General features: G+C 54.5%; 1 protein-coding gene across 13 annotated transcripts in view; it reads right to left on the bottom strand.

Annotated features, from left to right (window-relative positions):
- The window catches only part of SLC39A11 (solute carrier family 39 member 11), a 444,641-nt gene that overhangs the window by 226,468 nt on the left and 190,463 nt on the right, over positions 1-27,710 (bottom strand). For 10 of the 13 annotated variants that reach the window (XM_070060380.1, XM_051825151.2, XM_070060377.1 and 7 more), the window contains one exon: positions 20,881-21,025. In XM_070060380.1, the coding sequence (XP_069916481.1) occupies positions 20,881-21,025 (145 nt within the window). The remainder of the gene's footprint in view (positions 1-20,880; positions 21,026-27,710) is intronic. The other 3 variants (XM_002719500.5, XM_070060376.1, XM_051825144.2) reach the window with 1 other exon arrangement.

Here is a 27,710-nt window from a genome sequence, read left to right as displayed (position 1 = left end):
GAAACATAAGGACACAACTGAAGCATACCGCCCCCTCCCCATCTGGAATAACAAACTGAAGACCCACACTTCAGGACAGCTGGCTGCTCGTGCCGGACCCAGCAGCAGCACTGGGACAGCTTGGTACTGAAGGCTGGAGGTCACCTTCGTGGGGATTTACTGGCAACACTGAGTTTGACGAGAGTAAGGGCAAGGAAAGGCGAGTGAGTCTCGTGGAGTGAGCACCTGTCACAGCAAGACAATCGGATTTCCTTCCAAACAGAAGAAGAGAAAACAGCCACACTTCACTGTGACTCCGTGAGCGAGAGTGGACAGCAGGGGCAGGAAAAATCAGAGACAACAATGCGTGACTTCCGGGCCCTCTCTGAAGGGGCTGGGCCTAAGGAACAGCCCCTGGCGTTCTACAAAAACCCGGCACCGCTCGCAGAATGTTCTGGGAACATGCATATTTCCGGGAAAAGATCCTCACAGGGGCCCTTGACCAAAAAAATCAAAAGTTCAAGAAACACTAACTTACGGAGAAACGTCATCTGTGGTTCTCTCTCAGTTCCAGCAGCACTCATTTATTAAAAGCCCATTCACTGTTAATTAAATGTTGGGAAATCTCTGGATACCAACAATTCTAAGACACACCTTGTTTTATACAGCATATCAATTCTGTGATTGACACTGGTGGTAAGACAAATACGAAGTTAATTTTAGTGGTGCTAAAAACGCAGACGAGTGTAACTCGCAGAATCTATGAATGGCAGTATACGTCCAGCATTATGCTCGTGCTTCATGTATTTTACCTGAGTCCCAGTGTGATCAATAATATTACAGGTATTCAATCACAATTACAGGCGATTGTAAGGAGAGTTCAGAGTCTGGGGCTGGCACTGTGGAGCAACGGGTTAAGACACTGCGTACCATGTCGCTTCCCACATCAAAACGCCATTTCATGTTCTGGCTACTCTGCCTCGGACCCAGCTTCCTGCTACCATGCGTGGGAAGGCAGCAGAAGATGGCCCAGGTGCTTGGGCCCCCGTCCCCCACGTGGGAGACCCGGATGAAGCTTCTGGCTCCCAGCGGCAGCCCAGCCCCACGCTGGCTGTTGTGGCCATTCGGGGAGTGAGCCAGTGGATACAAGATTTCTCTCTCACTCCTGCTTTTAAATAAATAATGTAAATAAGCTAAATAACATACACGTGAATTAAATAGTAAAGTAAGTAAATCTTAAAAAAAAAAAAAAAAAAGCAGCTGGGTCTGCCTAAAAGCCCTGGTACCGGCATCCCGCCTCCCGGCACAGATGGCTCCCACTTCCGCAGGTCTCACGAGCCCATGCAGCACAGAGCCCTCTACGCGGCCCAGACAGGCACTCAGATCCGGCCACGAAACGATCGCAGGTGCGCCAGCTTGTCCCTGCAGCAGGACTTCAAACACCCCCCGAACGACCGAGAGGAGCTTCGCATTTATTATTCTAAGGAGCGCTGCTCTTCCATCAGCTTTATGGCCTGCTCTGACTTCTACAAACAACTCCTTAAGTGGAGTTTAATGATCCAGAACAGACAGTGCTGGCTGTTGAAAGAGGGATTTAGAAACAAAACGTGCGCGATCCACTGCCAGTCCTGAACCACGTCCTCGGCCAACAGAGGGCAGAGGGTGGCCTGGGTGTGTGCCTAAGCACGAGTATGCGAACAGGGCAGGGGTGAGGGGAGACGGGCTGCAGGGGGGGGGACGCCTGTTTCACCAAGTATCTCCACGCTGCCACTCCACTAATGAGCTTTACAGGAACGTATCGTGCAAAACCACCACCAGGAGATAACAGATCTCGCCAAGGCGGCACTCCACCCCTCTCCCAGACGCTGCCTCGCGTGGTGACACAGGTGTGGCTGTTCTGAGCTCTGATGTCACCGGGCAACTCCTCTCTCTCACGTTCCAACACTGGACAGGCCTGGGGGTGGACTGCAGGGTTTGTTCACAAGGACTTCACCTTCCTTCTTCCTCCAAGAACTAAATGTTGCTGGCTCAATGCCATGTGAGGGTGGGACCACAGGCCACCTTCCCTTCCCTGCACCACTGTCAGAGTTGAATAACGTGGACAGTGGAAGGTGAGTGGACGGGAGGCACACAACACCCAAGAAGCAGTTTAAGGGGTATCCAGGACAGGGACGGCCAACATGCACTGGCCGCTCCCATCCGAGTCTCCAAATAACGATTCACACAGAGCTGTGGTGTACCATGCGCTAGGAGTCCCTGAGCTGCGGGGCTGCGTGTCGGCCCGGCAAAGCTGATACCAAAACTAGTACCAGAGGCTGGCGCCGCGGCTCACTAGGCTAATCCTCTGCCTGCGGTGCCGACACACCGGGTTCTAGTCCCGGTCGGGGCGCCGGATTCTGTCCCGGTTGCCCCTCTTCCAGGCCAGCTCTCTGCTGTGGCCAGGGAGTGCAGTGGAGGATGGCCCAAGTGCTTGGGCCCTGCACCCCATGGGAGACCAAGAGGAAGCACCTGGCTCCTGGCTTCAGATCAGCACAGCGCCGGCCGTAGCAGAAGAAGAAGGAAGAAGGAAGAAGGAAGAAGACAGCGAATCCTGGCCATACCACGCCTGATGCCCCCCCACTGGAAACCTGGGCGGCACACGATGGAACAGAGCAGACATCGTGAATTCTGCATTTCCTCCAGGCTGTCAGAACAGGGAGGATTCCGAAATGCCCCTCTAAGAGGGCTGAGCAAGGCACGAGCGTAGGAACGGAAGAGAGGAGATGCCGGATGGTGGGCAGGGAACGTGGAGACTGGGAATCTTACAACCAGGAAGTCTGGGGTGTGGCTTCAAACAGAAAAGACAAATCGAGTTTCTGGGTTCCCTTTGCCTTTCCTGTTCATCTGCTGTGTCCCTCCCGTGCCCCGAGTCTGTGCCAGCACAGTCCCGGCCCGCACCAGGGCTTCCCCAGTCCCTGCGTCTCAAGTGTGTGGCACAGAGCGAGAAGCCTCCGCGACGGAAGTGACGTGAGTCGGGGCTGCACACAGCTCTGGGGACCCGGCAGGAGCTCCTCCCCCCAGCAGAACTACCGATGGCCTGGACTCGCTTCACTCCGCCAATGGCACAGCCTGAGTGCCTGCCGAGAGCCAAGCACTGTGCTGGGCCAGCGGGGAGCCCTCTGAAATGGAACACAAGATGCATGCGCACCCCCAAAGCGTGTCCAGGGAGAGGCTCTCCAGTGTGGTTCCCAGCTGGCGCAATGCCAGGGCAGCAGCAAAGCCAGGCAACACCCTGGCGCACATCAAAAGGCATCGTCCTCTGGGCAGACACAGTCTGGCCCCTAGCACACCCCTCTACAAGCAGAATCTTGGTTGGAATTCAAATTCCTTGGGTCTGGCATCCTGGTGCAAGACCCAGTATGGCAGACCCAACACGCCAGACCCAGCCTGCACCCTCATGGACAGCAGCTAGGGGCCCTTCGGGGCATTTTTTGCTCTAGGGTCCCATCAGCTAGGGGGCGCTACAGGCGTTCAGTGGCTGGGGACCAGGGTTGCTAAGCAATCGACAGTGCACAGGACCCACCTACACCACAAAGCACCATCCTGCTCCAGATGTGGTTTTCATCGGGTGCTCGGTGGCTGAATCCCACAAACCATCAGGGCAGAAGTTCTGGGGACGATGGGTGGGGGCTGTCCTGTGAGAGCCCAGGCCAGGAAGAAGGGCACGGCCACTTCAGAGCCTGATGGGTAGCCAGCACTGCTAAGGGGACCAGCATTGCAAACAGGAGAGAGAGAGGAATCAAAGCCCTTTGGTGGTGGTAGTAAATGACTCCCTTCCTCTCCCAACCTCTCCTGCAGTGCCCAAGGGGTCTTAGAGTAGAAACCATGGATTTAATTTCCGTTTAGGCCCTATAGTCCAAAATCAAAACAGAACAAACTAACCAAAAAACTATCAATCAGGACAAAGAAGACACTGTACTCGGAAAATAAGACACCTCTCTAGCGTTGTTCTTAATTTTTATTTACCTATTTGAGAGGCAGAGAGAGAAAGACAGACAGACAGCTTCCCTCTGCTGAATCACTCCTTAGATACCTTCTTTGGCCCCCAAGAGCTGAAGCCAAGAGACAGGAACGCAATCCAGGTCTCCCATGCGAGTGGCGGGAGCCCAGTGACTTGAGCCATCACGGCTGCCTGCCAGGATCCGCATTAGCAGGAAGCCGAAAGCAGGGGCTGGAGCCGGGGATCTCACCCAGGTGTCTGACGTGCGATGCAGGGGTCTGTGCTGGACTCTGCCCCGCCAGGCTCTGGGTTTGCTCTGAGACACTGAAGGTCCCGTCCGGGGAAGGGAGAGGTAGGTATTGGCTTCCTCGGTTGTACACAGCGACAGACAATACTGAAACGTTCCCGGCTGGCAGGAACACTAAACGGGGGACAAGGACGGGAAGAAATGAAGACAGAGGGAAGAGCAAACTGCACTTCCGCAGCACTGTCCCAACACTGGGCTCACAGGTCCTGGGTCAAAATTCTCCCGTCTGCCAGTCAAGGTGTGTGGTCAGGATCTGCCCTGTGCGGCCCTCCGCTTTCAGCTTTGGAAGCTCCATGGCTCCCCGTCAGCAGCGGGCAGAAGCCGGGGGCAGCTCATTAGCTCTAGGAGAGCCGTTTCAATTACAGTCTCGTTGTCGCCTCTGCTGTTCCCTCGCCTGGCTGCAAACATTCCGCCCACAAAGGCCCAGTCCTGAGCACCAGGCTGAGCGACAGGACTGCTTGATCCGATCACCAGCAAAGACGGCGTCTGAAGTCCTGGTCAGACAGCAACACCTCGTCTGGCGCCAGCACACGGCCTCTGTCCTTGCCCCTGTGGTCCTTCGCAGCCCCAGACGGGCACGGGGTGGCCAGGGGGAGATGGGCAGCACAGCAAAGACTCCTTGAGTGAGCAGTGCTGGGGGATCGAAAGTCCTCCTGGCTCCCGGGCCGAGGTAGATAGAGAGGAGGGGCTGCAGAGTGACAGGGAGGTTCCTAACCAGGTAGGGCTGATGAGGGGCGGGTTGAAGGGTTGTCCCCAGATCCTGAGAGGCTCACGCCCCACAACAATCCATGGACATCTAGTTGTGTGCCTTCCACCCATGGAAACAGGCCACTGGGGTGGGTGTAATGAGCACGGCAGGCTAATGGACTTCTGCTATGCAAAGGCCTGGGAGAGGCCTGTTCCCAGGTCTAATTTTCCAGAGAGAAAGGAGAGACCCCAGGCTGGTGTCGACCCCCAGGAATCTCTATAGGGAGTGGAGGGTTCTGCCGGTAACTGACACCACTCAGAGCTGTGACCCTGGGGCGGAAACGGCAGCGCTGGGCCCAGCAGAGCCTGAGAACATTCTCCAAGGAACCCGGGAGGAGAGGGAGGACGGGAGACTGACGGCAGCCTCAGACAGACAGGAAGACAGGGCACCTAACGGGGTGCAAGCAAACAATGGAGAGGTACAGAGAGATGCAAAGAGGTGAACAAGTCTCACGGCAATGGAGAGACCAAGAGACAGAACAGGTCACAGCAGGCACCTGCTTAACCAGGCACTGACATACTGGTGGCTGTGGAAGGGGGGGGGGGGTTACCATGGCAACACCTTGCAGAAAGCACCCCAAGAAGCCACCCCCATGGCCACCTCTCCTGCTGCCTCTGCTCACCTGGGGGACCATGCCTCGAGCTCGGGCCCAACCTTGGAATCCCAAACTCCGCATCTCAGACCAGAACCCGCTCTTGCTTCATCCACTGACACAGATTTTAGTGTCGTTTTGCTGTGGACCAGACAGACAGGAGTCTGGGGAGCCGTGGTCTCGGGTGCAGTGCTGTTCTCCCAGGTGGCCACGGCAGACTCGTGGCTAAGGATCGTGGAGCACGAAGTGAGTAGCAGCAACCTGCATGGACAGAAACCCTCACCCTGCACCAATACGAACCCTCACCCTGCACTGACAGGAACCCTCACCCTGCACCGACACGAACCCTCACCCTGCATGGACACGAACCCACACCCTGCACCGACAGGAACCCTCACCCTGCATGGACACGAACCCTCACCCTGCACCGACACGAACCCTCACCCTGCACCGACACGAACCCTCACCCTGCACCAACAGGAACCCTCACCCTACATCATCGACACGAACCCTCACCCTGCACCGACAGAAACCCTCACCCTGCACCGACACGAACCCTCACCCTACACCAACAGGAACCCTCACCCTGCACGGGAACCCTCCTGACTGTCTCCCTGACCACTGGTCATCAAGCCTTGACCTGATCCTCCCAATCAGAGAGCTCAGACTACCGTGTGACTCAACTGCTGTTCTGTGCTAAGACCCCGCTCTACCTCCTAGGCAGAGGAACAGACGATGAACCCACTGACGCTGGGGAACCACGAGCCCATGTGGCTGTCCCGTACCCTGACCCCAGAGCCAGCAGCCCACATGGCAGGAACCATGAGTCCCTGTAGCTGTCATGCACACTGACTCCAGAACCACAAACACATGTGCACAAACCTGACTGTAGGGCCATGAGCCCACGTGGCTGTCACATACCCTGACCGTAGGACCACAAGTCAATGTGGCTGTCATATACCCTGAGTGTAGGACAAGTCCACATGGCTATCACATACCCTGACTGTAGGACCACGAGCTCACATGGCTTTCATGTACCCTGACTGTAGGACCATGAGCCCACGTGGTTGTCATGTACCCTGACTGTAGAACCACAAGTCAATGTGACTGTCATGTACCCTGAGTGTAGTCCACATGGCTATCACATACCCTGACTGTAGGACCACGAGCCCACGTGGCTGTCATGTACCCTGACTGTAGGACCACAAGTCAATGTGGCTGTCATGTACCCTGAGTGTAGGACAACAAGTCCACATGGCTATCACATACCCTGACTGTAGGACCACGAGCCCACATGGTTGTCACGTACCCTGACTGTAGAACCACAAGTCAATGTGGCTGTCATGTACTCTGAGTGTAGTCCACATGGCTATCACATACCCTGACTGTAGGACCACGAGCCCACGTGGCTGACCTGTACCCGGACTGTAGGACCACGAGCGCATGTGGCTGACATGTACACAGACCACAAAACCATGAGTCCATGTGGCTGTCATGTACCCTGACTGTAGGACCACGAGCCCACATGGTTGTCACGTACCCTGACTGTAGGACCACGAGTCCATGTGGCTGACATGTACATTGACCACAGAACCATGAGTCCACGTGGCTGTCACGTACCCTGACTGTAGGACCACGAGTCCACACGGCTGACACATAACCTGACTGTAGGACCATGAGTCCACGTGGCTGTCACGTACCCTGACCTCAGAACCACGAGCCCACGTGGCTGTCACGTACCCTGACCCTAGGACCCCAGGTCCAGACGCTGACTCTACCCCCACACATGTAATTTTACCAACCCTTACCCTATTTTTCTAGCTTTTCACAACTATTTTATGGTATATTTTCCCTTAACCATAAGTTTATGTTTCCTTTATATATTTTGGGATTTCTTTTTCTGCTAAGAAACCCCCTTTCAGCGTGTACACCCTGTCCCTTGGCTGGCGCAAACGCAAACGCGGGACGTCATTCTGAGCACCTGCGAACACTGCTGACCAAGTGCTCAGTGCCTGCAGAAGCCACGGCCACACCCACCCACCCCCACCTCCCCCCCCCCATGCTTTCAACACAGCGAAGTCCACGGTCTGGGCTGAAAACTCCCACAAGCAGGTCCCCTGGGCTCTGTGGTCATTGTTACTGTTGTCCAAACAAAACGGCAGCAACTAATATTCACGGAGGGCATACACTACACAGGGGCTCTTCTACACATCCTGCATGTTTTATCTCAGCCTGGCTTCCCAGAAACCCCGGATGGGGCAGCTGCTGTGGGGTGAAGTCAGAGTTCCAACCCCAGAAGTCAGACTCCGGGACGCGCTCCTTGGCCCGCTCTGACTCTGCACCACTTCTGCTCACGGCGCCCTCCAGGAACTCGGCAGCTACTCAACCACGCGTGCCTTTCAACAACCACGAGCCCTGCATGACGTCACACTTAATGGTGAAAGGTGACTAAGACAGCGACGTCAGTTTTCACCAGCACTGCCCAGTACACTGGGAGTCTCAGCCAGTGCAATAAGGGGAGAGGTAGGCGGCATGCAGATCGGAAAGGCAAAAGGAAACTATCACTCCTCACGGGCAAGACAGAAACTTCCATGGAACCTCCCCCCAAAACCGTTGGATCTACTACAAGTTCGGCAAGGTTTCAGGATACAGGTTAACACATGAAAATCAACTTTATTCCCTCAAACCAGCAATGACGAGTAGAAATAAAAGTTTATACTCCATAAACATGCACAGTTTAAATGTATGTTAATTTTTTTTAATCAAAAGTTTTCAAAAAGCAATCAAAATTTGGGGCCAGTGTTGTGACACAGCTGCTGCCCGCGATGCCAGCATCCCAAATCTGAGAACTGGTTCGGGTCCAGCTCCCTGCTAGTGTGCCTGGGGCAGCAGCAGCACAAGATGGCCCAAGCACTTGGGTCCCTGCCACCCACATGAGAGACCAGGATGGAGTTCCAGATGGGCGTCCTGGCTCCTGGCTTCACCCTGACCTTGGAACAGCCCCAGTCACTGCAGATATTTGGGGAGTAAACCAACGCACAGAAGAAACCTCAATCTCTCTCTCTCTCCCCTCTCCACCCCTTTTCAAATAAATAAATACATCTTTTTAGAAAAGCAACCAGGGCCGGCGCGGTGGCTCAATAGGCTAATCCTCCGCCTGTGGCGCCGGCACACCGGGTTCTAGTCCAGGTAGGGGCGCCAGATTCTGTCCCGGTTGCCCCTCTTCCAGGCCAGCTCTCTGCTGTGGCCAGGGAGTGCAGTGGAGGATGGCCCAAGTGCTTGGGCCCTGCACCCCATGGGAGACCAGGAGAAGCTCCTGGCTCCTGCCTTCGGATCAGCGCGGTGCACCGGCCGCAGCGGCCACTGGAGGGTGAACCAACGGCAAAGGAAGACCTTTCTCTCTCTGTCTCTCTCTCTCACTGTCCACTCTGCCTGTCAAAAAAAAAAAAAAAAAAAAAAAAAGAAGAAGAAGAAGAAGAAAGAAAAGCAACCAGGTGCCAGAGCTATGGCGTAGTGGGTAAAGCCTCCGCCTGCAGTGCCAGAATCCCATATGGGTGCCAGTTCTGGTCCCGGCTGCTCCACTTCCAATCTAGCTCTCTGCTATGGACTGGGAAAGCAGTAGAAGATGGCCCAAATCCTTGGGCCCCTGCACTCGCATGGGAGACCTGGAGGAAACTCCTGGCTCCTGGCTTCAGATCAGCACAGCTCCTGCCTTCGCGGCCAGCTGGGCAGTGAACCAGCAGACGGAAGACTTCTCTCTCTTTCTCTGCTTCTCCTTCTCTGTGTAACTCTGACTTTCAAATAAATAAATAAATAAACCAAAAAAAAGGAAAAAGCAGCCAAAATTTAAAATACAGTATCATTTACAATAGCACCATAAAATGAAACACTTAGAGGTATAAATCTAACCAAACATGTAGGGTTGAAAACTACAAAACACTGGTAAAGGAAATCAAAGACTTAAATAGGGAAGTGTACAGTATTCATAAATGGAAGATGATATCACTGTCAATTTTCTTCAAATTGGTTTGCACACTAAATGCAATCCCAATGAAAACCTCATCAGAGCTTTTTGTAGACATTAGCAAAACGACTTAAAATATTGTGTGTAAAGGTCAGGAAACTAAAATGGCCAAGACAATTTTGAAAATGAAGAACAAAGGATAGGACGTAACCTACCTGACTGCAAAGTCACTAGAAAGCTCCGATAATCAAGAGGATGTACTACTGGTGGAGGGACAGACCCACGAACCAATCAATCAGCAGGGAGAGTCCAACAATACACCACACAAATACAGCCAATTATATTTTTACCAAAACCACAAAGGCAGTTCAAAGCATTTTACAATTTAAAATTTTAAATGTGAAAAGTAATTCACAATGGATCATAGACCTTAAATGTAACATATGAAACTTTTAGACGAAAACATAAGAGGAAATCTTACTGATCATGTGTTAGGCAAAGAATTCACAGACACAACACTAAAATTATATTCTAAAAAAAAAAAAAGAACAGATAAATTAGACTCCACCAAAATTAAAAAACTTTCTGTGCAAACACACTGTTAAGAGAATGAAAAGCCAAGTGAGGTACAGATGGGGAGAAAGGGAAGACAAACCCCGTGTCTGACCAAGGACCTGTATCCCAAATCTATATAAAGAACTTTCAAATCTGGACAGTGAAAAAAGAAACTAATTTTAAAATGGGCAAAAGATTTCTTACAAGATTTATTTATTTGAAAGGCAAAATTAGAGGGGGGCAGGGAGGTGTGTGTGTGGGAGAGGGAGAGAGAGGTTGACGAAGCACGCCCCGGTCGCGAGGGGCACGTAACTCACTTCTTAGAGACAGGGTCACATGCGCCCCGCCCTGACGCTGGTTCTGTTGCTGTCCCCTCCATTCGGTTCAAAGCCAATTCAGCATCTTCCCCCCCCCCCCTCCATTCCTCTTGAAGGCTGCTGACTCTGTCAGTGGCATCTCCTCACAGTTCCAGAGCTCAAAACCAACCTTCATTTCTTACCAGGTATTTTTATTATTATTATTATTTGACAGGTAGAGTTATAGACAGTGAGAGAAAGAGAGACGGAGAAAGGTCTTCCTTCTGTAGGTTCACCCCCCCACACACGGCCACTACAAATGTAGCGCTGCGCCGATCTGAAGCCAGGAGCCAGGTGCATCCTCCTGGTCTCCTATGCAGGTGCAGGGCCCAAGGACTGGGCCATCCTCCACTGCCCTGCCAGGCCACAGCAGAGAGCTGGCCTGGAAGAGGAGCAACCAGGACTAGAACCCGGCGCCCTGACCAGGACTAGAACCCGGCGCCCATTTGGCATGCTGGCACCGCAGGCGGAGGATTAACCAAGTGAGCCATGGTGCTGGCCAACCAGGCGTTTTTAATAATGGGGAGGAGGACAGAAAACACAAATCCCGAGAGGGGAGCAAATAAAGTCAAAGGAGTCCTAATTAGGGCCTAAGAACTTGAACGCCAAGTGCCACCCTGTGCTTCCCTGGCTAACGGAGCTTCTGGAAAAAAAAAAAAAAAAAAAAAAAAAAAAAAAAAAAAAAAAAAAAAAAAAAAAACACAATTATCTGGAAAACAAAACAAAATAATGCAAAAAGGGCCCAGGCTGCCAGACTCCGGGAACTGTCTCCTAAATCTTTGGGTAATAAAAGCCCACCAGGAATACCCTCAGGAGGCTGGTCCTGCCCAGGCCACTCATCTGCTCTGTTTCCCAAAAAACACATTAAAAACACATTTGCCAGCTTAATAGACTTATGAGCTGAAATGAGTGTGTCAGAACTCTTATAAATATGATCGAACCCGCTAAGCAAGCAAATGTTAAATTTTGCATAAGGAGCCAGTATCCCTAACTCCTCAGTAGACACTTAATGAATATTTCAAATACAGCACCCGCCAGCTGCTGCAAGGCTCCAGGAGAATTAACTGGGCGGCTGTCCCTGCCAGGATCGGCCCCCTCTGGCTCCCTCCTGTTTGCTCTCCTGACTGAGCGAGCTCCCGAGGCTGGGCATGCGGCGGTCAGAGCACGCACCTGGCCACGCACTGTGTGGAAGGACAGCGTCCCCCAACAAGACTCACGTCGGCCCAGGGCATCAGGATGACCTTCCTTGGAAATGGGGCCGTTGCACACGCAGTGAGGGAGGAAGTGGCCAAAGCGTGCCAAGTCTCAGGAGGAGTGAGCTTTGGAGGCCGACGGAACACCGTGGTGACCACGGTTAACAGCAACGGAATGTGTATTTCAAGCTCAGCGCTGAGCGTGTCCTTTAAGGGTCTACACCACTGAAGTATGGCAGTGGGTGCCAGTGAAGATGCTCACAGCCCACAGCAGAGCACCCGGGTTCGAGCTCCCGCTCCACTCCCCAGTCCGGCTTCCTGCTAATGTGCGCCCTGGGAGGCAACAGGGGATTGGAGACCTGCACCCAGCTCCTGGATCCCAATCACTGCAGGTGCGCTGGGAGTAAACCAGTGGATGGCAGCTCTCACTCTGGGTCTCTCTCTACCTCTCGTATAAATAAATCAACCAAAAAAAAAAAAAATTCTTTTGAAAAGCTAAGTGTGTGAGGTGATAGAGTAATTAGCTTGATTGTATGATTCTACAATTACTGTATAATTATGTATAAGTATATGTGGAGGGGATGGTGCTGTGACACAGCAGGTTAAAGCCCCAGCCTGCAGCTCTAGCATCCTGTATGGGCGCCGGTTCGAGTCCCGGCTGCTCCATTTCCGATACAGCTGCCTGCTAATGGCCTGAGAAAGCAGTGGAAGGTGGCTCAAGTGCTTGGGCCCCTGCACTCACGTGGGAGTCCCGGAAAAAGCTCCTGGCTTCAGACTGGCCCAGCCTCAGTTGTTATGGCTATTTGGGGAGTGAACCAGCAGACAGAAGACCTTTCTCTCTCTTTCTTTCTTTCTCTCTCTCTCTCTAACTCTGCCTTTCAAATAAATAAAAATAAATATTTAAAAAGAAATGGCATAAGCATATGTTAAAACATCCCATCTGACCTTATTAACACATACAACTATGCTTTGTCAATGGCACATAACATTCTAAAAATTCACAAAGGAAGTGATCCTACCGGATTAGGTGGGCCCCACACCTCACGCCTGGCGTCGATGCAGGTGAAAGCAGAGAAGGTTTTGAGCCTCAGCTCGCTGGGGCGCAGACGTGCACATGGGGAAGGAGGCCAGGTCACAACAGGGGCAGAGACTGGGGCGACACAGCCACAGGCCAAGGACACTGGGAGCTGGAAGCAGAGAGGCCGGGAGGGGTCCTCCCCCAGCAACTTCTGTGACAGCGGGACCCTGCTGACGCCTTGCCTCTGGACACCTCGCTCTCCCAGCTCCAGCCTCCAGACACCTGAGACAGCATGCTCCGGCTGTTTCCAAGTCACCTGGCTTGCAGCATTTTGTCACGGCGGCAACTGAGGGCTGACAGAATCAGGAGGGCACTTCCGGACGTCGGAACGTGTGTGTACGCATTAAGTCTCCCCCACAATTACCAAACTCAGCGTCCTTCAGGTGACGGGGAGGTGTCACCCCACTAATTCCATCAGCATCAACTTGTACACCTGCCAGCTGTCTTAGCCCACTGGACTTCATGGCTTCTGGCTTTCTTTTTGGTTCAGCCCAGTGAGAGACTCTAAAAGATGGAAACAAACGGAGCCCAGTTCTCTGGCCACCTCTGGGAAGGCAGCACCCACACGGTTCAGGGCTGCTTTGGGCTGACGCACGCCCCACCACCACCACCAGCCCCAAGCCCAGCACCAGGGAGTGTAACTGGACTTGGAGACGAGGTCTGGAGACGAGGTCTAGAGAGAGGCCCTGGTCCCACGTGGCTGGGGTTCTGGTCTCCAAAACTCCAGACGCCAGCCTCCAGAACGGACAAATCACGAACGTCAGCTCTTTCAGCCCCGGGGTTTAGGGTGCCTTGTTCAACAGCCCTAGCAAACCAATCGCCGAGCCGCCTCCAGGCCCTGGCCGCGTGAACGTGCACTCTGAAATCCCTGCCCAGCTCAGAAAATCAGGACTATTTTTTTTTTTTCTTAAATGGCAAGGAGGCAGGGAAAGTGCTGTTTGTTTGAGTGGTAACCTCACACTCTGTAGAAGCCAATCATCTGTAAATGCATCCCTCTGGTGCCTCAGGGGCTGGGAGGCAACAAAGTCTCAGGCCACCTCAGGGTCTGTTCAAGTGACAGAATTTCTGTCACATCCAGGACACGCAACAGCTCCTGGAAATTATTACTGTTACGGAGCAATTTCTTCATCCTTCTGCAAAATATTTTTCTATGACACTTCTTTTCTCTTTAAATGTGTGCTTCTTTGAGAGGCAGAGAGACAGAGATCTTTCACCTGCCAGCTCCAGTGGCCCGCAACAGCTGTGGCTGCGCCAGGCTGAAGCCGAGAGCCGGGAATTCAACCTGAGCCTCCCCCGTGGGCGCCAGGGAGCCCGGAATGGAGTCCTCATTACCGCATCAGCAGGAAGCTGGGACTGGGGACAAAGACCCAGACCCAGGCCACCGCACTGGCGTGGAATGCGGGCCTCCTGCGGGCGAGGGCAAACATCCGGTGGGGCATATTGTAATGCTAGCTTGCTTCATTCGGGCCCTTTCAATAAAGCAGCCCGGGCTGCAGGCCCCAGCCTGGAAATGAGACAGAGAAGCGAGGATCTGGTGACTTTTTAGTCGCTAGACGACAACCTTCAATTAGGAACCAAGAAAAACAAAACCAGGAAAAAACTTCCAAGTGTTCCCTAACCAACCAGATACGGGGGGGAATAATGAAAGCTGAGTTGCTGACACTGCGTGGCGACACATTAACTCTGCATGATTTCTGTGAGATTATTCTTTCATCCTTAGGGATCTTACTGAGAAAAAGTCAAAACTACTAATGACATTTCGGAGAATTCCCTAAATGCGGTTGTTCCTTGTTATAAAGAAACACCTGGAATTTCTCCTCCGAGCTACAGCCGCCCCTGCATTGCATTGAAGGTTGCTAAAGCGGACAGGAAACGCTGGTGACAAAAGAAACACCTTCAGGAAAGGCCTGGAGAGCCAGGAGATGCAGGGGCAGACGCGAGGGAGTTTCCCGGGAGCCCTGACGCTGCCTGGATTAAACACGCTTTATTCCCAGTCTTGGGCTCTACCAGGGAATGTCAGTGCCAGGGAAATCCGGGAGCTGGGAGTTGAACGCACGCGACAGGTCTTACAGAGGGAATGGGCTGCCGTCCGCGGGCGGGTGAGATTCCCTCCACACGGCCAAGGCCGCGCCCCCCACCGAGTCCCCAGGAATGCCTGAAACACACTGGCCCACCAGTGTGAAAACCCACCTGCCCGGCTCACCGCCCCGCTCCCAGGGAGCCTGTCCACTCCTGAGCGGCGGTGAAACACGAGGTCAGGGTGGGCATTAGGCCTGGCGGTTAGGCCACCCAGGGCCCGCACCGGAGGACCTGCGTCCCCGTTCCGACTCCAGCTGACTCTAGCTTCCGGCTCGCACGGCCCCTGGGAGGCACCGGTGACGGCCTGGGAGACCTGGATGGCATTCCTGCCCCAGACGCTGCAGGTATTTGAGGGGGGAACCAGCCCACGGTGGTGCCCTCTCGCCCTCTGAAGTTTAAAAAGGGGTGGGGGTGGGGGTGGGGCAGTCAATGTGGACCCCTCCATGTCCTTCAGGTCCCCAGGGAAATAGAGGAGTAATTGGCTCCTGCTGGAGACGAGCCGGCCTCGGGGTGAGGAGGGCACTCAAAGCACACCTGAATCCCATCACGGCTCTGAACTGCACGACCTAGGTGCTGTCCCGGGCCTGGGCACTCGGGAACCTCCAGTTAGAAAGGAAAACCATCGCCCCCCCCCCCCACCCCCACACACACCACTTCCAGCAAATCCGCAGGAATCAGCACGGAATTCGAGATTTGCAGCGTGGGAAACAAACAGTCCGGGTTGCTGAGGGGCCAGGGACTGCAGATCTGTAATCTACGACCCACTGGACACCAGCGCGGCGGCAGTGGCCTCATTTTGCAAACTCTGGCCTCAATATCCGCAGGGCTGTTTTGGGTGAAATTATTATTGGCAAACAAATGCTGTGAGAGCAAAAGGATCGAACAGTAATGGAAAAACCTGTTTCTGACCAGAGTTTCACGCGGCTTCTGCCCCCCTCACCTACGCACCCTCTACCCCCTCTCGCCCTCAACAAGCTTGGGAAGGATTTATAGCAGATGCGCCTGTGCCAGTTCACAGCTAAGCAATCTCCTAACGTAATTCCTCCTCTTTCCCTGCCGGGAAATAATGCTGGTTCCTGTTCGCTCCACAGACACACACAACTGCAGGCAATTCTCCGTCCTCCACGCCAGGAGGCCCAGGAAATTCACCAATAATAGTATAACGACAGGGAAGTGCACTCACGAACTCTCAACTCCCCCCACCCCCCAGAACAAACCAATACTGAGAGCCAGGCAGTTAACGACGGGTAAAAGAATGGATCGAGGGGCCAGTGCTGCGGCGTAGTAGGCTAAGCCTGCAGCACCGGCATCCCATACGGGTGCTGGTTCGAGTCCTGGCTGCTCCAATTCCAATCCAGCTCCCCGCTGATGGTCTGGGAAAACAGCGGAAAATGGCCCAAGTCCTTGGGCCCTGCACCTGTGTGGGAGACCCGGAAGAAACGCCTGGCTTCGGATCAGACTAGGTCTGGCCATCGTGGCCATTTGGGGAGTGAGCCAGTGGGTAGTAGACCTTTCTCTATGTAACTCTCAAATAAATAAATAATATAAATATATAATTATAATAAATAATATAAATAAAAACAAATGAATTGATCCACTTTTTCCTATCCCCTCTTTGCCCTGAAGAGGGTGCTAGTGAGCAAGAAAAGTCTAAGTTGGCAGCCCAATGGGAGAAACTGAGGCAGAGGCCCCTTTTCCCCACCCTCGTTTAACCTGAACAGGGTACCAGTAAGAAAAATGCTCAACCCGACAGCCGAATGGGGGAAACTGAGGCAAAGCAGTCCAAGCTCTAGAAGAATGCTGGAGTAATGGAGAGTGGTAGAGGTTATGGGCCTTGGCCTTCCAAACACATACACAGAGTCTACACAAATGTAAGCAGAATTACTAACACTTTGGTGCCAACGCATGAACCAGGCGTGAAGAACCCCCGACCCAGGGCTGGCACTGTGGCGCAGCAGGCTGAGCTGCCGTACCCAATGCCGGCGTCCCATACCGGTGCTGCTTCCAGTCCTGGTCTTTTTGCTTCCAATCTAGCTCCTTGGGAAGGCAGCAGGAGATGGCCAAGTACTTGGGCCCCTGCCATCCACGTGTGAGAGCCAGATGAGAGTTCCAGGCTCCTGGCTTCAGCCTGGTCCAGCCCTGGCCATTGCAACCATCTGGGGAGCAAACCAGCAAATGGAAGACCTCTCACTGCCTCTCAAATACATAAAATAAATCTTCAACAGAAAAAAAATAGAACCTCGCCAATTTCTAGAGCTTAACAGTAGAGCTGTCCACAGAAATGCACATATTAACATACTCCCTGCTGTGTCATCCATAGCAGAGGAAGACTGGGATTACCCTAAGGGGCTGTCAAGAGGAGATTAATTGGGTAACATCCTGGGAGCAATAAGAACGGGAGGGCCGGCGCCGCAGCTCACTAGGCTAATCCTCCGCCTGCGGCGCCGGCACACCGGGTTCTAGTCCCGGTCTGGGCGCCGGATTCTGTCCCGGTTGCCCCTCTTCCAGGCCAGCTCTCTGCTGTGGCCCGGGAGCGCAGTGGAGGATGGCCCAAGTGCTTGGGCCCTGCACCCCATGGGAGACCAGGATGGGTGCCTGGCTCCTGCCATCGGATCAGCGCAAAAAAGAAAAGAAAAAAAAAAAAAAGAACGAGAGGCACCTATGAGTGACCAAGGAACAAACAACAGAGCATAGAGCTAATGCAAAACCACGAGGTACAGGGCTGCTATGGTGTGAACGTTTGTGCCCTTGGACTTGTGGGTTTGGGCCCAGGGTCTCATGTTCACAGTACTAAGTGGAAACCTGACTGGGTTATGACGTCTGCAGGTGGGGCTGAGTCCTGGCGGCTCCCTCAGATACTCCAGGCCATACACACAGACACAGACACGCCCTCCCTGTCTCTTGCCAGGCAAGGCTCTGTACCATCTGGGACCCTGCCAACAAGAACTCCCTCACCACAGCCCAAACCAGTGCAGCCTGCTTGATCCTGGGACTGGGAACCTTCAGTAAGCTGGCTGTCTCTGGTACTCACTGCAGTGACAAAAAGCTAATCCAAGAAGAACGGCCAGGACTTTGCAATTCTGAGAGGACACACAAGAAACTAGAAATAGTGTGTCTGAGATGGGGAACTCGACCAAAAGGGATTTAAAATTGGAAGGAAAAAAATTACTTCCTTAATATATTTTATTTATTTGAAAGGCAGAGAAACTAGAGCGAGAGGGCTCTCCCACCCACCAGATCACTCCCTAAATGCCTGCAACAGTCAGGCTAAAGCTGAGAACTTAACATCCAGGCTTCCAGTGCAGGGGTCAGTGACCCATCACCTGCTGCCCCCCAGGGTGCACGTTAGCACGAAGCTGGAACGCGGAGGGGAATAAGGATTCGAACCCAGGAACTCTGGTATGAGACGCAGGCCTCGCAGGTGGCAGCTTTACCTGCCATGCCAAATGTCCACTCTTGCTTTTCATTTTAAAATCCACGTTATTATATTTTGACTTACAGCTAGTTGTGGGGCCGGCGCTGTGGCGTAATGGGATAAGCGGCTGCTGGCAGTGCCGGCATCCCATATCGGCACCTGCCCAGGTCCTGGCTGCTCCACTTCCGATCCAGCTCTCTGCTATGGCCTGGGAAAGCAGTGGAAAATGGCCCAAGTCTTTGGGTCCCTGCACCCACGTGGGAGACCTGGAGGAAGCTGCTGGCTCCTGACTTCAGATCAGCCCAGCTCCAGCTGTTGCGGCCATTTGGGGAATGAACCAGTGGATGGAAGTCTCGTCTCCTCTCTCTCTCTCTCTCTCTCTCTCTCTCTCTCTCCCCAACTCTGCCTTTCAAATAAATAAATCTTCGAGAAAAAAAAAAAGCTAGTTGGGGATGGATGGACGGATGGACAGGCGGGGAGAGAGACGGACAGGGTGATAATTTTCAAAGAACTCCTGGCTTAGCAGATTCCCAGAATATCCCCTGCTTTGAGAATAGCTGATACCGTAAAACATTTGGCACCAAGACAGAAATAGGCAAGTCTCTCATAAATGCTTTTCCCGGCTCAGGCTGCTGCCACGGCTCCCAGCAGCTGAACTTCTCCCCTTGCTGAACCAACTCCAGGGCAGGATAACAGCAGCGCCACGATTATTTTTTAAAAGGCCGATATTATTTACTAAACGCCCATTAAACCCGTCTCCTGGCTGCGTTTACAGCACACTTAAGGGCAAATCCAGATGGTACCAATAACGCGGATTCAGGCTCGATTTGCAAGAAGCTGGTCATCAAACAGCTGCTATCAGTTTTAGAGTCCCCACAGGCCTGACACCCACGGGTGCGTCCAGGTGAGAAGAGACGGCTGGGCTCTCGGGGTCTGGGCAAAGCAGCCCCGTGCCCCCCAAGAGCTGCGTCTCCCTTTGTATCCGCGCAGTTAGCAACGGCTGTAGGGGTTGCTTGGTAACCCGGTAACAAGGTCTGCCTAGCAGTCTCGAGCAGGGCACAGGTGTACGTCTCCCGCCCACGCAGTCCCCGCTCGCCACTTAACCCTGGCTTGACCAAGGAGACTGCACAGCCAGCTCTCCCCGGCCTGCCTCTACCAAGGCAGCGCTGGAAAAGGCTCATCGAAAGAACTGATGCTTACTTTTTTTTTTTTTTTAATCTTTTATGATGGACAGGCACCCGTGACCTTAAAGATCCGCAAATGGGACAGAATGAAGTCGGGCCAACTTTGTTATCCCAGAGAAAGCTCCCAATCAGGTCTGTGAAGTCTTCTAAGGAGCCCACAGGAGCCTGAGCACAGAACTGCTAGTGAGAGCTGACGGAAGGGCCGGGGACCCTGTGTCTGGGGACTCAGCACGGAGGAGGCCCCCACTCTCGTCACCACACACACCCCGACTGCACTCCAGCCAGAGCAAAACCGAAGCAGCTAAGGCGCTCTAAGTCGAGGACGGGCCACGTGTGTGCCCAGAGCCAGGGGACAGATGGGTCCTCCTTAACCCTCTGCGACTTGAGCTCGTGTTGGATGAATTTTTATTTCCCCAATTCTATCCCACGTAGGAAGTCGTGGGAGGCGGTGAGGATTAACCCAAGTGGAGAAGATATTGCGCGTTCTCCATGAATAATTCACGCGGCACAAAATCTGAGCGCAGATAATTGAGAACGGGATGTGGCGTCGCTGTTGCTTTTTCACATTTGCTCTCCCCGGAGGTGGCAAAGGCATCAAATTAAAACGCCAGCGTGGCCACAAGAAGGGACTGTGTGTGACCATTCGCCGACCGCTGCCTCCCCAGTCCGCCAGCGAGCGAGCCCCGCACGGGCAGGGAAGGGTCCGCTCTCGACCTCCCCTGCAAGGCTTTCCTATCTCGCAAGGTCCACGGCCAACAGCGGGGGAGGAAGCTGTCACAGCAGCCCGGGGCTTGCAGGCTTACATGCAAGACTTCTTAGACACATGCACAGGGAAAGAACGGCTCCTGCAGCCCTCGGTAAGGTAATTGGCCTTTCAATTAGTCAGAGGCCCTCAGGAAGACAAGAGGCAGGAGGGGAGGCGCCTGGCCCCGAGTGGGGGGGAAACAGTGGGTCCCATCCCACCCCTTACAGCTCCTCCAAGGGCGTGGCCGGGGTGCACCCCTCCCGCCAGCTGCAGGGCCGGCTCTCGGGTCCCTCTCGGCTGTCCAGGCCTTCTAGATCTAGACAGAATGAGTACAAGAGCCCTCCACCGTGCCCCAGATGAAAGCCACACATGTGAAGAGGGCCACTCAGGGTCCATCAGAGAGGGAGAGGTGAGACGGCAGAGGTCCACACTGGCAGACCCATCCTTGTCACAGTGACCTTGGCCCCCCCCCCCCCCCCGGAAGAGAAAGAGGATCAAAAGATGCCTTGGCCCTGCCTCCACCAGGCACGTGGCTTTGAGAACAAGCGAGAAACGAAGGCGTGGGGGCAGATGCCAGGTTAGCTCTGGGCAGTCGCGGGCGAGTAGTCTGGAAGGACAGGACTCGGTGCTGGGTGTTTAACCCGCCCAGGCCCCTGCCCCCAGCCCTGCGTCTACACTGACTCCGTGTGCGCAGCAGCGAGCTTGCCTGAAAGAGGCCCCGCTCTACCTATCCGGATGGAGAGTTCACTCTCGGCCAGGAGCAGCGTGGGGCCCTCGGGGTCAGACTTCTTCTTCACCAGCGCGGGGTCGGAGGTCAGCGCCAGGGCCATCTGGGGGTCTTCGGCTGCGCCCTGAAACAAGAAGCAGTCGCGTCACCAGAGCGCCCCCTGCCTGCCCTTCTCCCCCAGACCCTCTGGCTCCAAGCTGCCAACAGCTCCAGGCTGCATGGGGCGGGGGGGCACAGGCTGGCCCGGCCATCACAGAGAAGCTGACCGGCTTTCTGGGTGGAGGACTTCCAGGGCTAAAAAGATGGATCTGGGCGTGGGTGCCGATCCTGGAAGCAGGAAAAACACAGGCCGGGAAAGACGGGCGCCGCTGGATACCTCCTCACTGAGAGCAGGTGCACAGGGCCCTCGGTGCCTGCTCTACCAAAAGCAGCCCACGGGACAGGCTCACCTTGGACGCTGGGGTTTCAACACTGGAATTCTGACCACAGCACCAGGCAAAAATAGTGCCAAACCGGGAGAGGCTTCCATTTCAAATGTGTGAGTCTAACACGGGAGAGAAGGCTTAAGAATTCTAAGAAAATATGAAACCTGTTTTCTTGGGCGAGTTTCCTTCATGAAAGAACGTCACAACAGGTAACGTCAGGTTGTGTGTTATATGTGTAATGCACACACATGCATCTTTACACACACACACATCCCCACAGATACACACATCACATACCCTTCAACATGTACATCACACACACACACGTATGGATACTCACTCCCATACATACACACATGACTCACACACACCCTATACACACACACGAAACCCACTCTCATATACACACCCTTACACGTACACACAACATACCATCATTACACACAGTACGCACACTTCACCCTTACACAGACACACATAACACACCCTCACGACTATACATATCATATACTCTCACGCCCTTATTCATCTCCATGACACACGTTACACAGTACACTCTCAGACACACACAGACCACACACCTCCTCATTCGGATACATCACACACACACACAGCACACACTCACAACTCTGTGTACTCGTGACACGTAAAACTCTTGTTTTCTCCTTGTCATGACAACGGGGACACGAAAGGGAACCTAATGGTTCAGACAGTTCCTTATCTCTTTCTACCTGCATGTGACAAATGAACAGCTAAGCCCTGGCGCTCGGGTCTGCCATTTGTCCGGCTCGTCCGCACTGTCCTGACCCTGTTTGCCCGGCTCCAGCATGCACATTAATGAGGTGCCGCCGACACCTCACATCACCCTGTTCAGATACTAGGAAGGCCTCCCAGCCTCGCCTGAGCCGCCCTTGTTGAACTCCTCAGGCTCCCCTGTAGCATGCTGGGAAGCCACCTCTTCTGCCACACGAGCAGGGCGCAGCCGCCAACCCACATCATGGCCAGGGTGGCCCCGGAAGAGACAGACGGGGCCCTGAGAGCAGGAGAAGGCTCAGGAAGGCCAGGCCTGCCTCCGTGAACCCGAGTGGCGGCTGCAGTCCGTGCCATGGGCCACAGAGTGCCGCCCCTTTGCTCCGCTGTGTGCTGTAATTATTTCTAATTGGACATCACCTGCTGACATCTGAGGGTTGCTACAGCCATCAGGAGGGGCTTCCTGGGAGAGTGAGGCAGCTGAATGCCCCTCCCCCAGCTTCCTTCTCCTGAGAACCTGGCGGGAGGAACGGGAGAGGGAACTGACCGACCGACCGACCGACCGACCGACCGACCACGGTGGCTTGGAGGGAGCCCACTGGGGAAGGCGCTGCTTGCATTTAGAGTGGTGGTTTTGTGCCACCACCACCACCCCACCAGCGGACAGGACTATGGCCATTTTGGGGTGTCAGAGCTTGGGGGATGCCTCTGGCACCTCTGGTGGGGAAAGATCAAGGGTGCCGCCAAACACCCTGCAGTGACTCGATCCCACATCCTTCGGGAGGATTTAGGGTGAGCAGGACCCCTGGGCGCCCTGCACTGCTGGCTGTGCTGGGGACTCACAGCCCCTAGGGAGTTCTGTTCTGTGACGAGAAGCCTTGGCCACCTTCCCTGGGGAGGCTGCCTTCCTGCCCTCGCTGGGTTCAGTGAATTTCTTATGAAGCATCAACCGTATCCAGAGCTGTTGTTCCTAGCAAGCCCAGCCCTCTATCCTCATAAAGGTCGCATTTCCCTTCGAGAGACAGATAACCATGAACCTAGCAAAGCTCAACCAGCAACCCCAGAGGGCCAGCTGGGGACAATGTCACAGAGAATAAGCAGCCAGCGCCTTGCGTTAGCGGCGCCCTCCTGCAGCAGCAGCAGTGTGCACCGGGTTCAAGCCTTGCGCCCAGCAGTGTTCTCGGCGTACTGTGTGGGGGAGCCCACTGCTAGACGTACAGACGGCTTGGGCGTGCCTTCGGATAAGATGCACAGAGGCCTCTCGGGGAGGGCAACCATGCAACAAACACTTGAGAGTGGGGGGAACAAACACTGGCTCCCCTTTCTCCCCCTTTACCAAGTCACCCATCTGTATTCTGTTGGCTGCACTGCTGTATTTCTGGGTTTGGAGAGAGGAGAAAGGCACAAGGAAAATCCCACTCTAACATCACTCAGAAGCCTCTCTTCTTGAGTGCAAGACAGAGACTAGCATGTCCCACCTGCCCAGCGCCTCCTGGGCGCTAGATCCCACATCGCGGTCCAGAAGGGCTGAGGTCAGGTGTGCGGCTCTGGAGGGGGAGCCAAGCTCGGTTCCCTCTGATCTACACCCTGGCCACAAGCCCTGCGCCGCTCCGATCCCAGGCACCAGCCTCCAGGGCTCCTCTCAGACTCCCAACATTCCCTGCCCTCCACCCGCACACAGAGATGTTTCTCAGAATTCCAAGGAACAGCCTGCACGGGAGATGCCAACCCTGTTTTGGTGACTTTATCGCCACGTCACAAAGCCCCGGCTGGGCAAAGGCGGCTGTCAGTCTGCGGGGCTGGCGCCACCTCTCACTGGAGGAACCGCATCTGCTCACTGGGCCCCTGGACTGCAGCCGAGGGGGCACTGTGGCTCTTTACCCAATGCGTTCAATAAATACAGCCTTGGCCTGGACAGGAGGGACCAAGACCCCAGGGAGAAGTTCCTGCCTGCCCCGCCCCCCACCTCTTGGAAAGTACTGCCTGCATTTCTGGAGCTTTTTAAAAAATCTGTGTTATGGGGGCCGGCGCTGTGGCACAGCAGGTTAAGCTGCCACCTGCAGCACCGGTATCCACATGGGCGCCAGTTCAAGACCCGGCTGCTCCACTTCCGATCCAGCTCTCTGCTGTGGCCTGGGAAAGCAGTAGAAGATGGCCCAGGTCCTTGGGCTCCTGCACTCACGTGGGAGACCTGGAAGGAGCTCCTGGCTCCTGGCTTCAGATCAGCACAGCTCTGGCCATTGTGGCCAATTGGGAAGTGAGCCAGCAAATGGAAGACTTGTCTCTCTGTCTCTCCTTCTCTCTCTGTGTAACTCTGACTTTCAAATAAACAAATAAATCTTTTTAAACACAATCTGTGTTATGTTTTCCTACTCTCGCTGCCTCTCTTGAGTCTTGTAGCCTGGCGCAGCATCCCTTCCAGGCAAACGTTTGACGAATGCAAACCGTTCTCGACTTTCCACCCAGCCCTGAGACCCGCCGCTCATCGGAGGGGTGGTGAGTCACTGCCCCCTCCCGTCCCTACCTCTCTCGCCCCCCTCCAGCGCTACAGATGGCCCAGGGCTTTGGAGAGTCCGTGTCTGCTGGGTCACCTTGTAGTTCCTGAATGTCAAAGATGTCAAATGCAGACACCTCCTGACCTACACGAACTCTCCCTTTCCTCCTCCACCACTCTTCCTGCTCAGGCTCCTTCCCCAGCCCCTCTTCGCCCATCCCTAGCCTCTCCTCCAAACCCAGCTCAGCACACCAAGTCCTGAGTAGGCACCTGGAGGCAGGTGGCAACAGCCATCCAAGGCCACAGAACCGCAGCTGCCAGGCCTCGTGATGGAGTTAGCAGCATTGCCAGTATTACGCACGGTCTGGAGCCAGTCCTTGACACAGAATAAACTGAATGAGCAAAGTGGAGGGAAGCATAGTACCTTCTAGAAGGAAAGAGAGGGGGGTCAGTGCTGTGGTGCAGCGGTTTAAGTTAAAGCCCTGGCCTGAAGCGCCGGCATCCCATATGGGCGCCCGTTCTAGTCCCTGCTGCTCCTCTTCGGATCCAGCTCTCTGCTGTGGCCTGGGAAAGCAGTGGAAGATGGCCCAAGACCTTGGGCCCCCGCACCCACATGGGAGACCCAGAAGAAGCTCCTGGCTCCCGGCTTCGGATCAGCTCAGCTCCAGCTCCGGCCGTTGCAGCCATCTGGGGAGTGAACCAGCAGATAGAAGACCTCTCTCTGTCTCTACTTCTCTGTGTAACTCTTTCAAATAAATAAATAAAAAATTAAAAAAAAAAAAAGGAAACAGAAGAAGTGGAGAGGATGGGAGAGCATGAGATAAACCGCAGGGGGGAGGAGGGCAGGAGGTAGGGCAGTTGTCCTGCCATGCGCCCTCCATGGCAACAAACTGGCCTAGCAGTTAAGGACCTGCATCCCACCTTCGATCCCGGGCCCTGCCCCCTGGCTCCCACTTCCTGCTAATGCAGAGCCACTGGGTTCCTGCCAGCCTCACGGAGACCCCGACCGAGTTCCCAGCTCTCCGCTTTCAGCCCAGTCCAGCGGGGGTGGGCATTCGGGGAGTTAACCAGCGGATGGGAGCTCTATCTCTCAAACACCCGTTTTTCAAGGCTTCAGAAAACAGTAAGGACGTCTCCTGTAGGAAACCCAGCCCAGACGCTGCCCATCACAGCTTGCTGCTGCGACTGCCGGCCACGGCTGTCTCCGGAGCCTCAGAGGCACCAAGTCACAAAAGGACCGGGCTGGCGTGTCCCCAGTGGGAGTCGCGAAGGGCTGAGGCCCCCAGACACAGCACAGCTGGATCAGTGTCACCAGGGCCAGGGCAGGCACTGCAGGCCCCGCAGCCCCCGGATCTCACTGCAAGCAACTGGACAGGCAGGCTCCAAGTCCCCCCAGCAACCTTCAGGGTGGCTCTCTGGGCCTTCCCGGGGGCTGGGGTGGTGCACGTGTCCTCCCCACTAACCATGGTGACAGCAAAGCATCCCTGCCCCTGATGCTCGCCAGGATCTGACAGGCAAGCCTCTGTCCAAGCTGCACTCCCCCTCCCCATCACAGCAACTCAAGGTGGCAGTCTGGCAACCCTTTGTTGAGGTTTCATTCCATCCAGGCTGTGGTGAGGGAGCTTCCCCAGCCTCCTTGGAGTGCAGTCCCTTTAACGGCGCTTTGGCATCAGGTCAGGTGACAGCCAAGAAAAAGCCCAGGGGTTTGCTGGTGCCCCCTACCAGCTACAGCTTAAGTGAGACCCTGCGTCGCACGCCCACCCGGGCAGGGGTCTCAGTAGAAGCCTGGCCCCTGTGGATGGGGGAGGAATTGATGGTGGAGAAGGGTCTGGCAGGCCACCTGCCGGGAGTGACTACGTGGGCCGCGCCTCCTCCCCTGTCTCCCTGGCCCCAGCCTCTGCCTCCTGTCATCCCCACTTAACCCAAACACAGGAGGTGGCTGTAAATAATTGATGCTGTTTTTATTACCGAGAAGTTACCATAATGATGACACTCGTAACAGAATCTTAAATTATTCCACATAATGGAAAAAAAATTAAATGTCGCCCCTGACCATCAACCAGAATATAGATGGCGCTTACATAATCGATGACCTTCTCGCTCCCGGGGGCCCGGCAGCCGTGGGCAGCCCAGGGCCAGGCTGGTTGGGGTGACGAGCGGCCAGCCTCAAAGCAAATGGGGACACGGAGTGGCACAGCACATGGAGGGAGCACGCAGTTCAGTTCTGCCTCGGGGCCCACCCAGCAGTCACTACTGTCATCTTGCCTCAGTTTACCTATGCGTTCAGGGATAATCGGGATCCCTAAAGACAAGGAGGGTGACGGTCCAAAGTCCTTGGCCTCCACTGCGCTTTTTTTTTTTTTAAGACTCATTTATTTGCCTGAAAGGAAGAGCAACAGAGAGAGAAAGAGATCTTCCACCTGCTGGTTTACTCCCAGACGCCTGCAACAGCCCGGAGTTAGGGATGTCTTAAGCCAGGAGCTAAGAACTCTACCCAGTACTTGGGTCTTAATCCACTGCCCCCCAGAGGCACTAGCAGGAAGCTGGATCAGAAGTGGGGAGGGGATGGCGTTGTGGCGCAGTGGGTTAAGCCACCACCTGTAAAGCTGACATCCCATGTGAGTGCTGGTCTGTGTCCCGGCTGCTCCACTTCCAATCCAGCTTCCTGCTAATGTGCCTAGGAAAGCAAAGGAACATGGCCCAAGTACTCGGGCCCCTGCCACCAACGTGGGAGACCCAGTTGGAGTTCCGGGCTCCTGGCTTCAGCCTGGCCCAGCCCTGGCCATTGAGGCCATCTGGGGAGTGAACCAGCAGGTGGAAGATCTTCCTCTCTCTCTCTCTCAGGTGTGTGTATGTGTGTGTCTCCCTCTCTCTAACTCCACCTTTCACATAATAAATCTTCAAGAGAGGCACCACAGGACAGGCAGGATTTGAACCAAGCTCTCCGATACGGGATGCAGGTCGCCCAGCGGTGGCTTAAGCTGCCTCATCAGGACATCTGCCTCCACCCCCCACACTGTGGGCTTCTGAAGGACAGTTCCCTCTGCTTTGTCCAAGGCACTGGGGTTGTACCTCTGACTTGCCCCTAGTCGCAACAACACTATGTCTCCTCAGTGGTCAGCGAGGCAGGCTTCAAAGCT

Source organism: Oryctolagus cuniculus, chromosome 17, assembly GCF_964237555.1.
Source record: "Oryctolagus cuniculus chromosome 17, mOryCun1.1, whole genome shotgun sequence".
Classification (NCBI taxonomy): Eukaryota; Metazoa; Chordata; class Mammalia; order Lagomorpha; family Leporidae; genus Oryctolagus; species Oryctolagus cuniculus.
This window is presented reverse-complemented; position numbering and strand designations above follow the sequence as displayed.